General features: G+C 39.8%; 1 protein-coding gene across 1 annotated transcript in view; it reads right to left on the bottom strand.

The window, feature by feature from the left end:
• SMAD9 (SMAD family member 9) overlaps positions 1-13,911 on the bottom strand; it is a 101,685-nt gene that overhangs the window by 21,211 nt on the left and 66,563 nt on the right. The window contains exon 2 of the mRNA XM_043996178.1: positions 6,469-7,074. Coding sequence (XP_043852113.1) covers positions 6,469-6,880 — 412 coding nt within the window. The 5' untranslated portion in view covers positions 6,881-7,074. The remainder of the gene's footprint in view (positions 1-6,468; positions 7,075-13,911) is intronic.

Raw genomic sequence — 13,911 nt, 5'->3', positions numbered from 1 at the left:
CTAACAAGATTTTTGTGATACAAAGCACTTTATAAACCTTGTTAGAGTCCTTATTTATTTATCATTATCATTTAATCTGTCTGGCTCACTTATTCTATGTATACACTAAGCATGTTTTAAATACTGTCGCCAAGAAAATGAATTCCCAAATCTTTAAATTCCATTTGCTTTCCTAACCTTCATTCAACTTCACTTTGCTCATTTGGAGTTTAGGTTAGGTAGCAGGTATCAAAATAACTTTTAAAAATGATGTTACGGTGGGGCAGCTAGATGGCGCAGTGGATAGAGCACCCGCCCTGGATTCAGGAGTACCTGAGTTCAAATCGGGCCTCAGACACTTAACATTTACTAGCTGTGTGACCCTAGGCAAGTCACTTAACCCCAACTGCCTCACTAAAAACAAAAACAAACAAACAAAAAATGATGTTATGGGGGCAGCTGGGTGGTGCAGTGGATAAAGCACTGGCCCTGGATTCAGGAGGACTTGAGTTCAAATCCAGCCTCAGATACTTGACACTTACTAGCTGTGTGACCCTGGGCAAGTCACTTAACCCTCATTGCCCCCCCCCAAATGTTACAAAATGCTTTCAATGATAAAGTTATATGTACTTCTAAATGAAAATATGTGGGGCAGCTAGGTGGCACAATGGATAGAGCACCGACCCTGGAATCAGGAGTACCTGAGTTCAAATCCGGCCTCAGACACTTAACATTTACTAGCTGTGTGACCCTGGGCAAGTCACTTAACCCCAATTGCCTCACTAAAAAAAAAAGAAAGAAAAAAGAAAAAAGAAAGAAAATATGCAACAGCTTGCTGGTTGGTCTCCCTATCACAAGTTCTCCAACTCCAGTCAATTGTCCACTAAACTATCAAAAAGTCTACCTCTGACCATATCATTCCTCTATTCAATAAACTCCAGGGGCTCCCTATTACCTCCAGGATCAAATATAAAATCCCTTTGTTGGCCTGCGTTTAAAATCTGCCTTGGAATACGACCATGTTGTAAGAAATGATGAGCTCAATGATCTTAGCAACATGGAAAGACTTAGATGAAGAGTGAAATGAACCCAGCCAAGAGAACACTGTATTAGTAACAGCATCATTATTTTAAGAGTGACTTTGAGTGAATAAGTAATTTTGATTATTATAAAAACCCAAATTAACTACAAATGACATATGAAAGAAGCTGCTATCTGCAGCTGATAAACAGAACTGATAAACAGAAGAATGTATATAATTTTACCTATATATACCTATTTGTGTCTAATGGTAGCCATCTCTAGAGTGAGGTTGGGGGGGTGAGAAAAAAAGAAATTTACATGATAACTGCATTATTTATTTATTATTTATTATTGTAACTTTATTATTTATGTTTAAAAGGAATAGCAAGTTGTACATAATAGATTTGTAGTTTCATGTGTACTCATCTTTTTAAAAAATTATACTATGTTATGGAAACACTTGTTTTATTCCATTAAGTTATTTTAAAAAAGAACCTGCCTTTAGAACCTGATTCCCCCCCCCCCAACCTTTCCCACCTTCTCACACCTTACAATCCTCCCCCTTCCACCAACACCCCTGTCAACATACTCTGAAATCCACTGACACTGACCTCATTGATGTTCTTTGAATAAGGAACTCTACTTCCCAACTGGGCACTTTTACTGGCTATTCCCCCATGCTTGAAATGCTCTCCCCTCCTCATCTCTGTCTCACAGCTTCCCCAACTTCCCTCAAGTCCTAGATAAAAACCCATCTACAGGACGACTTGCCCTATCCCCCTTAATTTTAGTGCCTTCCCTCCGTTGATTAGTTCCAATTTATCCTATATGTAGCTTTTTGTACAGTCATTTGTATGTTGTCCTCCCTCACTAGACTGTAAGTAACCTGAGAGAGTAAGGAGTAGCATTTGCCTTTCTTTGTATCCTCAGAATTTAGCACAGTGCATGGCACACAGTAGGTGCTTAATAAATATTTACTGACTCAATGACTGACTGAGTATTCTAGATGGAAGGGACTTCAATGATTACCTAGTTTAACTCCAACCCAAATAATAATATGGTCTACAGGAATACTTCGTGATGGGAAATCATATGGTGCTAGACACAGAATGAAAAATTAATCTTCCTGAGCCTCCATTTCCTCATATATAAAATGAAGATAACTATACTTGCAGTACCTACCTCACAGGGTTGCTATGAAGCCCAAGTGAGCTATTTCATTTAAAGATAAAATTAGATATGCCACGTTATATATTAGAAAGTTTAAATTATATAAAAACTATTTAAAAGTTCTATAAAAATGCCAGCTGTTATTACTTCCCAAGGCACCCTACTGCATTTTTGGACAGCTCTAATTATTATAAAATCAGTCCTTATATAGAGCTAAATCTGCCTTTCTGCGACTTTTATTCATTGCTCCACTTTCTGCCCTTGAGCACCAGGAAGAACAAATCAGATCCCTCATCTCCATAACAATCTTCCAAATATTTCAACAAGCAACTATGTCCTTCATCTTCTCTAGTTTTCTACTCACTAAATGTCCCCAGTTCTTTCCAAAGATCACCACGTGGCATGGTTTCAAGCCTCCCTGCCATCTTGATCACACGTCTGGGGCTACTCCCCAGTTTGTGAATGTCCTTCCCAAACTCTGGTCCCCAGAAATGGACACAGACATGGTCTGACCAAGCCACCTAGTCATCTGATTCTGAGCTATATATCTCAATCCAGTGTAGCCTAAGATTATATTGGAACCATCACATCTTTTTTCCAAACAGATATTTTATTGGGGGAAAGGGGGAATACCTATGAAAAAGAGAAAAGATGTTCATCTTTCTAGTCCCTTGAGGCAGAATCACGATATACTTTGCACTTTGGTATTTTTTTCACTTAAAGAAGTTTTATTAAAACATTTCCAATTTTATGTTTTCAAAATTATAAACTAATTAATATCTACATGAGGGTGTGTATTGTGCAGGGGTGAGGAATGTGTGTGTAATATGTGTTGTGTGGAATATGTTAGAAGAAACAAGTGTAATAGATATGATTGTTTTATCTCACATTCCTTTTCTACTAGAAACTCTGAATGCTTTCCTTATTTTAAATTTCCATATTTATATAGTATTGTTATATAGATATCATGTTACATGTGTATATATCATATGCAATCAAAATGTTATATATGTGTGTCTGTTGTATATACACTTTGAAACGTGATAGAAATATTTAAAATGATATTTCATGTATTATTTACTATTAATCAATTTCAATCTCTTATTAGAACTTGAACACTTTGGCATAGATGATCTTCCAGTGACTTATGTAAGCAGCACTATGATAATAACAATAGCTAGCATTCATATGGTGCTTTAAGGTTTGCAAAGCACTTTACAAGTATTATCTCATTTTATCCATACAACAACTCTCAGAAATAGGTAAGTGGGTATTATTATCTCCATTTCACAGTTGAGGAAAGTAGGCAGTCAGAAGAGAAGCTGTAAGTAAAGTAACACAGCTAGCAAGTGTAAGAGGCTGAATTTGAACTCAGGTCTTCCTGACTCCAGGCACAGAGCTCTATCCACTGCATCACTAGCTGCCTTGAGGTACAAAGAGAAGATCTGAAGGTGTCAAGGATAATTAGCATGCTACCTGCAGCATCCCTGCTTTAGGAGGGAATTAAGGAATGCGAATGACATTTCTAAAAGTGGAAAATTTAAACTTCATGGTTATTTGGGATAACAAATACCACAAAACCTAGAAATCTTCCACTGAATCTTGATTTTCCTTGTTCTCAAACTATTTACTTGCAGAGGATACATGCTCTAAAATAGGTACAGAGGAAAAAAAAACTGCTTTTTCTGCAAAGAAAAAATCAAAGGATGAAGTGAGAGAATATGCAATAAAATAGAAGTTTTAAAGGCCTTTGTTATATAACTTTGATTCTAAAACAACTTCTTCTAATGTCATGGTGTGAATGCTATCTATCTCCATGAATATTTGTGTTAAAACAGTAGATTCCCTCCCCATGCAGAAAGTGACCTTAGGCTAAGGAAAGACTGTATTATAAATATTCCTCTACTATTAGGTTTTGCTTCTCCTTTACAATGGGAATTTATGTATACAACTAGATGGATGTAAAGAGCACTGGATCTAGGGTGAGAGGACATAAGTTCAAATCCTACGTTTGTTGGACAAGTCACTAACCTTCCTAGGGCTCAATTTCCTCATGTGCAAAATGAGGAGGTCAAATAATAAACCTCTAATGGCTCTTTTAGCTCTAAATCTGAAACCTAAATTTTACGACCACCCTACAAACTCACCATGGCAAGATCTTTGGGGTCCATGTAATTGGGCTACCTTAAAGAGAAATGTATATAATGAATCGCTTAGGTACTAAACCCCTTTGCATGGCATGCAAGATGGACCCAACTCATGCAGATTAGTGTTAGAAGAAGGCTCCAATGGGTTTATTAGTGTCTTCAACTAAATCTCAGCTTCTCTCTTAAGAAGAGATGAGGGAGAGGAGAAAAAAAACTTCATTGAATATTTAGCTGTTTAATTCATCTAAAAATTGTAGAGCTGTTACTTTGCTCAAGAAATAAAGCCAGCCATTTTTAATCTTCTCTGGGGACCATGCATTTTTTTCCTGCTTGGAGCTCCCAAAGAAATGAAAGCACAAAAATAAGGGAAGGTGAATCTGAGCCCTTGGAATATAGTGAAACCATTAGGAATAGAAGGAATAGAAGGCCTTCTATTTTCATTTTCATAGAGGTCCTTGATACCACCAGCAATGGAATTAATTTGCTGTGAGTGAAGGGAGATCATCCTTTTTTAAACAATGTACGGCACAGTGTAATTGTTGTGAAAAAGCACATCTTAGAAAGCTAAAGGCTCACCTACCTAACACCATTAGATGAAAGGTACTAACCACTTCTTCAATTTCAGTTTAAGGTTTAATGATGAAAAGATGAATGATGAAATCTGCTAAATTTCCTAAAGAACCTACCAAAAGGGATAAGGATGAATATGGATGACCTTCCTAGTCACTCATACTCCGAACCTCAGAGGCATTTTTTTACTCTTCCCTCTCCACCTATCATCAACAATCAACAAACAAATGCTGTTGATTCTACCTCCATATCTCTCATCCATCCTTGTTCAGGCCTTCATCACCTTTGGCCTAGACTGTCAGAATAGCTTCCTCACTGGTCTCTCAATCTCTCCCCTACCAATGACCAAAATAATCCTCCTAGACGATGTCACTCCTTTGCCCCCAAACTTCAGGATCTATTCCACAGAGGACAAAATACAATGTTCCTAAAATTTAAGGCCTTACACAGTCAGATTTCAACCTGTCTTTCTAGCCAGAGTTCACTTTCTCTCCCTTCAAATGCTCCACATTCCAGCCAAACTGGACTCCTGGGAGAAATTCCCTTAACTGGACATGTCATTTCTTAGCTTCATGCATCCATACAGGTTACTCCCCATACCTGGAGTGCGTATCCTACTCATTTACCCCTTTTAGAATCCTTGTCTCCCTTTAAAACTCAGCTCAGATGTCAGTATCTTCATTAAGCCTTCCATGATCTCTCAAGCTAAAGGAAAAAAAAACAACACCCCTCTCCTTAAATTTTCATATTGTTTTGTTTTCATTTCACCTTCATTCATACCATACCTTTTATTATTACTCCTTGTGCACATGCACACACACACACAAATGTAAGTTCTTTAAAACCAGTGGCTATGTCATTTTTGTATCTTTAGCACCTAGTGCCCTCTTTTTTTTTTTTTTTTTGGTAAGGCAATTGGGGTTAAGTGACTTGCCCAGGGTCACACAGCTAGTGTCAAGTGTCTGAGGCCAGATTTGAACTCAGGTCCTCCTGACTCCAGAGCTGGTACTCTATCCACTGCACCACCTAGCTGCCCCCTAGTGCCCTCTTAATAAATATTTTTGAATGGATAAATGGTAAAGAGAAGTACTATCAAACCATTTTATAAGTGGAAGGTATATTTTAACTTTTACAGATGAGAAAACTGAGGCAAACAGAGGTTAAGTGACTTGCCCAAGGTCACACAACTAGTGAATACCTGAGTCTGGATGTGAATTTGGGTCTTCCTGCCTGAGGTCCAGCACTCTATCTACTGAGTCACCCTATCCCTAGTAGCTTTTAGGCCCAAGGCTACTTTTTAATAACTCTTTTAATGAATACCTACATACAAACCCAGATGGGGGGAGCTTTTCCCGTTCACTCTCCTTCAATCAGAAGGGATCCTGGGTCTTAGCTCACCTGCATGCCCTGGTACTAATAATATAATAATAACTAATAATATATAATAACTAATAATATAATAACTAATAGTAACTAATAATATATAATAACTAATAATATAATAACTAATAATATAATAATAACTCATCCAACGTGCATTTGGCCTCAGCCTCACTCTTCCGATGATGTGATTGATTACCTGGGGTTTCCACTCGGCGGTAGTGATACGGATTAATGCACACTTCTTTCTGCTTTGAGCCAAATGGGAATTCACAGCACTCCAGTGGTTTCAATTCATGGTGAGACTGCAGATCTGGCCAGCGCCACACCCTGCAGTAAATCACGTGAGGAAGCCCCTTGCGGTGGGACACCTGCAGCCTCCCATCCAGGGACCGAGGTATGGTGACGCACTTACTGGGCTGGCCTGGGCAACTCAAAGCCCTCTCCAGCTCCTCCATGGCCCCTTTCTTCTTCTTCAGTTTCTTTACCAGAGAGTCCACGGCCTTCTCCGCCCACTTTTCCTCTTCATCCCCTTGTTTCCAGCCAAGCAGCCTTTTTACTGCTGGGCTAGTGAAGGAGAACAGAGAGCTGATGGGGGTGCTGGAGTGCATAAGAGGCAGACAGGGGGTGGTAGGTCCAGGCAGAAACAAAAGATTTCCCTTCTCTGACTGAAGGTCAAAGACGATGGCGTTCAAGGGACTGTCCACATATACAGCTGCCTCCTTGTTTCTGGGAGCCACTGTGACAGATTCCAGTTGGGAACGATGTTGTCTTTCTCCCAACAGCCTGAAAATTCTGGTCGGTCCTGAAAACAGCAAGAGATCACAATGAGAAGGAGCAAAATAGTTTCGGGTTCTCTCTGTGGATGCAGCCCAAGAAATGGGGATCTCTGAGACAAGTTGGGGGAATTCAGGGACCCTTGTTATTCATGCATAAGACTCATTTTCCTTATCAGGGATTTTAGGGTAATTCACTGCCCAAAATGAACAATTTAAATCCTGACTGCGTGTAACTAGCAAAAACTCCTTTTTGAGTGTCTAGGAGAGCTCAACCATCTCACTTTAGAATTTACATTGCCAATACCATGGTAGATTTAACTGGAATGCTCATACCTCAGTGGTCATCTCACTTTGGACCTCCCCAGGGTTTCTTTCCCTTGGAACATTCATCAGCCCTCTTCCAGATGTGCTTCAGACTTTCTAAACTTCAATGTCATGTTCCCCTCCAAGGTTCCTTCACCTTGTCCCTCCCATCTGCTTTTCAGCTCCTTTTTTTTTTTTTTGGTGTATTGACTTCTTCCATTAAAATGTAAGCTATCTGAGGGTAGGCAAGGGCAGGTTTTTGCCTATATTTGTGTTACAAGTGTTTAGCACAGTGCCTGGCACATAGTGTTTAATAAAAATAATAATATAAGCATCTGGGTGTCAGGTAGGTAGCTAGGTGGTAATAAAGTGAATAAAGCACTGCACCTGGGGTCAGGATGATTGGAGTTCAAATCCAGCCTCAGCCACAAATTGTGAAATTCTGAGCAAATCACTAACCCTATGTCTCAGCTTCCTCATGTGTAAAATGGGGATATTAATATCTCCTATCTTCCAGGGTTTTTCTGAGGATTAAATGAGATAAAAATTGTAAAGTTCTGAAAAGAGTGTCTGGCACATATTAAGTGCTACATAAATGTTAGTTATAAGTAATAATAATTAATAATAAAAATGATTGTTGCCTTGTATGCATGTCTCCTCTCCAACTTGAATTAAAGGAAAGAGGAACATATAATAACTGGGAATATACATGGTATACTAAATCTGGTTATCTTTTACCTTATTTATTATAGGCCAAGGTTTTAAATTCTTTAAATGTAATTTAAAGTAAAAAAAAAAATAGAGAGAGAGAACTGAGTCAAATTTACAGAAATAAGAGCCATTCCTCAATTGATAAATAGTCAAAGGATATGAACAGGCAGTTTTCAGATGAAGTCATCAAAGTTATCAACAATCATGCGAAAAAATGCTCTAAGTCACTCTTTTTTGTTTGTTTTTGCAGGGCAATGAGGGTTTAAGTGACTTGCCCAGGGTCACACAGCTAGTAAGTGTCAAGTGTAAGTGCCTTGGGCAACCCAAATGGGCTGCCCCTCCCCCAGCACAACTGCTCTCCCCGAAACTTCCCCAGGCACACAAGCCTCAAGCCAATGATGTGCGTGAAGGGCCTCAGGCACACGCCAGCTTCCTAGGCCCAGCCCCTGGCTCCGGGCATGCCCAGCATGGAGTCTCTGTGCCCCAAGCTAGCCTTGGGCCCGGGCGTGGTGGTGCCAACGAATTAGGTTGGCATGTGTGGGCCGTGTGGCCCAAGGTTTCTGAGAGAAAGAAGGGTTATATAGCCTGAGGGGGTAGAGACTTAGGGGGAGGAAGAGTGAAGGAGAGAGTGGAGGAGTGAAGAGGGACACTATAGAGAGCGGGCACAGCTGACAGTGAAAGGGGAAGACTGAGAAAGGGGGTCTGTAAGAGGACTGAGAAAGGAGACGCAACTCAGGGGTTGTAAGCGCAGGTGGCAGGGAGAAAGTTAAATGCAGTCAGGTCATATTGTCCTATCTTACTTTATCCTTATTTCTAAGTTTATTCTTATCAATAAAAACCCTGTTTTGTTAAATTGAAAGAGGCTTTTTAATCTTGTTCCTTATCAGGCTGGGAGAGGCAGTAGGGGAGGGGGAGCCTCCCAATTGGCTCTTCCCATATTAAATTATATTTTTTTCAGATTAGCCAGCCAGCCAGGAGTTTACAGATTAGAAGATAGTTAATATTTTTTCACAAGTGTCTGAGGCCGGATTTGAACTCAGGTCCTCTTGAATCCAGGGCCGATGATCTATCCACTGTGCCACCTAGCTGTTCCCTCTAAGTCACTCCTAATTAGAGAAATGCACATTAAAACAACTCTGAGGTACCACCCCATATCTATCAGATTGACTAATATGACAGAAAAGGAAAATGACAAGTGTTCAAGGGGATGTGGGAAAATTAAGACAGTAAAGCACTGTTGGTGAAGTTGTATACAGATTCAGCCATTCTGTAGCACAATTTGGAACTATGCCCAAAAAGCTATGAACCAATGCAAACCCTCGGACCCAGCAATACTACTACTAGGTCTATATCCCAAAGAGATTAAAAACAAAAATGAAAACAATCTACATGTATCAAAATATTTATGGCAGCTGTTTTAGTGGTGGCAAAGACATAAAAACTGAGGGGAGTAACTGAACAAATTGATAAAATACTATTGTGCTATAACAAATGACAAAAGTAGGATGCTCTCAGAAAAACTTACATGAACTGATGCAAAGTAAAATGAGCAGAACCAGGAGAACATTATATACAGTAATAAAAAATTGTATTATGATCTCCTATGAATAATAGCTATTTTCAGCAATACAGTGACACAAGACAATTCTGAAGGACTTATGATGAAAAATGCTATCTATCTACAGAGAAAGAACTGATAGAGTCTGAATGCAGGTCAAAGCAAACCTTTTCTTTATTTTTCTTGTTGGTTTTTTTTCCTGTGTTTTCTTTTACTACATGACTTGCAGGGAGATATGTTTTATATGACTGCACATGTGTAACCTATATCAAATTGATTGCCTTCTCAATGTGGGGGTAGGGAGGAAAAGAATTTGGAACTCAAATTTTGGGGAAAAATGTTTAAATTGTTTTTTTAATTGTTTTTACAATCATTTTAATGTAATTGTGGGGAGAAATTAAAATATTACATTTTTTACAATAAAAGAGAATATTTAGGGACAAAAAAGGAAAGAAATAGTCCCCGTTCAGAAGAAGATCACAGTCTGATGGGGAAGACAATATGAAAACAACTATGTACAAACAAGACAGACAGGATAAATTTAGGGCACTGGCATTAAGAGGGATCAGACAAGGCTTCTCATAGAAGACGGAATTTTAGCTGGAATTTGAAGGAAAGCAGGGCAGCCAGAAGGCAGAGACAAGAAGGGAGAGGGCATTCTAGTCAAGGGGGGAGAGTCATTACAGACAGGTTAGCTGTAAGAAGAGCACACTTAAACGTAGCCTTCTATATGCTGGCCACAATGTAGTCATCTGAAATTCTCCCAGCTGCTTAAGGGGCAGTATCATGAAGCTAAAAAGACCAAGTGGGTGGGAGTTAGCAGAACTAGATTCTAGCCGTGGGTCTGTCACTCATCACATGTCACTTTGTGCATCTCCCTTAACCTTACTGGCCTCAGCTTCTTCATCTGTAGAAGGAGAAGGTTAGACTAGATCATGAATTCTTCACCTGGGGCCTATGAACTTGTTCATTTTCATATTTGGATAAGACTATTTCATCACACTCGGTGGATTTCTCCTTCAAAATGCCTCCAAGTCAGCCCTTTCTCATTTCAGTGTCCAGCATCTTAGAACAAACCTTTATCACTTCATATGTGAATTATAATCACTTCTAAGTAACCCACTCTCTTTTGTATAAGGCTACCAAATTCACCTTCCTAAAATGGCTTTCATCATGTCATTCTCCTATTCAATAAATTACAATGGTTTTTTATTGCCTAGCAAAGTGCCACTGCCCAAGCACTGAAGGCTGACCACTACTTGTCCTCATCTCCATCTATCCTATTTTTTTTTTGGTGGGGCAATGGGGGTTAAGTGACTTGCCCAAGGTCACACAGCTAGTAAGTGTCAAGTATCTGAGGCTGGATTTGAACTCAGGTACTCCTGAATCCAGGGCCGGTGCTTTATCCACTGCGTCACCTAGCCGCCCCCTCCATCTATCCTATTATCTCCGACACCTACCCTCTCATGTAATAAGGATGGTCTCTCTTACTGTCCTCCACACATTTAATGTTATTCCTGCCTTCAAGTTTTTGTTCATACTGTCCCTCCTGCCTAGAATGCCCTTCTTCACTTGAATAGAAAATCCCAACATAGGCCACTGCATTTTGGGACTTCATTCCTTTTCATAGGCTGTCTCACTTGGAATGTTATTTCTCCTCATGTCTGCCTCCTAGTTTCCTTCAAGACAGCTCAAATTCCATCTCCTATAAGAAGTCTTTCCTGTTGCTCCATCCCATTCCCACTGTTAGTGCCGGCTTTCTGATATTATTTCCCATTTACATTTTCTGTATTTTTTATGTACATAGCTATCTGCATGTTGTCTCCCCGATTCGAATGTGAGTTCCTTGAAGGTAGAACTTGTTTTTCTCTTTCTTTACATCCCTGACACTTAACAGAGAGCCGGGCACATCATAAGTGCTTGTTGACTGACTGAGAACAACAGCCTATTTCAAATCTCACATCCTCCAGCATGCCTTCCCAAAATAATCCAGTCTAATGTAATCTCTTCTTTCTCTGAACTCTTATAACACACATTATACGTACCTAAATATAGCTCTGTAATTATATAAACAAACCTTATAATCATGCAGTGTATGTTTTTTGTTGTTGGTTTGAGGTGAAGCTCACAGGGATAAACTCTGCCAATGGAGATCAGCAAGTGTTCTACCACTGACGGTCTTAGAGATGTTCTTAGAGAGTGACCATGGGGGCACTGAGACAGTAAATGCAAAGGTGGTACAAGTAGTATTTATCCTATCATTCCACAAAACAGCTTCCTCCAAAGTTATCAATGATCTCTTAGTTGCCAAGTTCAATGGTTTTTTCTCTATCCTCATGTGATGAAATAATGGGATTTAGCAGATACTCAAAAACCCACCTGGAGATTAATCGAGACTGACTGAATCAAGTGAGAGTGATTGACTGCTGATTAAGCCTACTTCAAGTTAATTGGATTGTAATCACACCTGAGTAGCCCTTAAGAAGGTATTGTTCTCAGAAACTAGACTGTGAACTCAACTTAAGAACACCTTCAAAGCCAATGGATTTGGATGATGCCAACCAATCACCTTGAAGCAGTGTGTAAGGACCACCTCTGTTCCAGAACTATAAAAAAGCTTCCACAGTCAGCTTAAGGAGGAGTTCCTGATTAAAACAGGCTAGTGGAGGAGGACTTCAGGAAGAACCCAACCAGGCTAGAACTCTAGGCTAGGTAGGACTTCTTTTTCTTAACTCCTTCTGAATACCTCTATGCTTTAATAAATGTTTAATGCCTAAAGACTGGTGCTGAAGCTTCTGATTTAAGGCGACCACACTTTAGATTTTAAACATCACACTCATTCTCCTTGACCTCTCTTTAGCCTTTGGTACTGTTGATCACCCTCTCTTCCTTGATACTCTCTTCTCTCTAGGTTTTTGGGACACCACTCTCTCTCCTGGTTCTTCTCCTACCTATCTGACCATTCCTTCTCTGTCTCCTTTGTTGGATCCTCTTCCAGATCAGGCCCTCCAACTGTAGGTGTCCCTAGGGATTCTTTCCTGGACCGTTCCCTCTATACTACTTCATTTAGTGATCTCCTAAGCTCTAATGGATTTTAATGCCATCCCTGTGCTGATAAATCTCAAATCTACTTATCCTACCCCAATCTATCTGCTGACCTCCAATCTCCCATATTCAACTGCCTTTCAAATATCCCAAATTGGATATACAGTAGACACCTTAAGGGGCAGCTGGGTAGCGCAGTGCCTGAAGTCAAGAAGATTCATCTTTGTAGTTAAAATCTGATCTCAGACACTTACTAGTTGTGTGACCTTGGGCAAGTCACTTAAGCCTGTTTGCCTCAGTTTCCTCATCTTTAAAAGGAGCTAGAGAAGGAACTGGCAAACCACTCCAGTATCTTTGCCAAGAAAATCCTTAATGGGGTCACAGAGTCAGACACAACTGAACAATAGACACCTTAAACTCAGCATGTTCAAAACAGAACTCATCATCTTTCCCCCTAAACTCTCCCCATTTCCTACCTTCCCTATTACCGTGGATGACAACATCATCTTCCTAGAACACAGGTCATATCACCGGCAAACTTGATAAACTCCAGTGACTTCCAATTGCTTTTAGGAGAAAATATAAAATGTTCCATTTCCAAAGTCCTTCATAACTCAGTCCCCCACTACCTTTCCAGTCTTTTTACAACTTACTACCAACACACAGTCTTTGATCCGGTGACCCTGGCCTCCTGGCTCTTCCACAAATTAGAAACTCCCACCTCTCAACTTGGGACATTTTCTTTGGTTGTTCCCCATACCTGGAATGATGATCTCCCTCCTCTGTTCTATGGACCTCCCTGGCTTCCTTTAAATCCCAACAGAAATCCCACCATCTGCAGGAAGCCTTCTCCAACCCTTCTTAATTCCAATGCCTTCCCTCTGTTAATTATTTCCTATTTATCCTGCCTACAGCTTGCTTTGTATTTATTTGTTTGCATGTTATATCCCCCATTAGATTGCAAGCTTCTTGAGGGAAGGGACTGTCCTTTGCCTCTTTTTGTATCCCCAGCACTTAGCACAGTACCTGACGCATAGTAGGCACTTGATAAAAGTTTGATTGATGTGTCAGAGGAACAACTTAAAGCCATGCCTTCCTTACCCCAAATATAGCTATCTATAATTTAACACAATGCTACCATTCTACGGTATGATCAAATATTCTTATTTTCTCTTATCTTGTCTCTTCAGCACTGCTATAAACTCAGAAAGATCAGGAAGACCTAAATTCAAATCTGGCTTCAAAC

Source organism: Dromiciops gliroides, chromosome 3 (genome assembly GCF_019393635.1).
Source record: "Dromiciops gliroides isolate mDroGli1 chromosome 3, mDroGli1.pri, whole genome shotgun sequence".
Classification (NCBI taxonomy): Eukaryota; Metazoa; Chordata; class Mammalia; order Microbiotheria; family Microbiotheriidae; genus Dromiciops; species Dromiciops gliroides.
The sequence above is the reverse complement of the archived record's forward strand: the minus strand, read 5'-3'. Positions and strand labels throughout refer to the sequence as shown.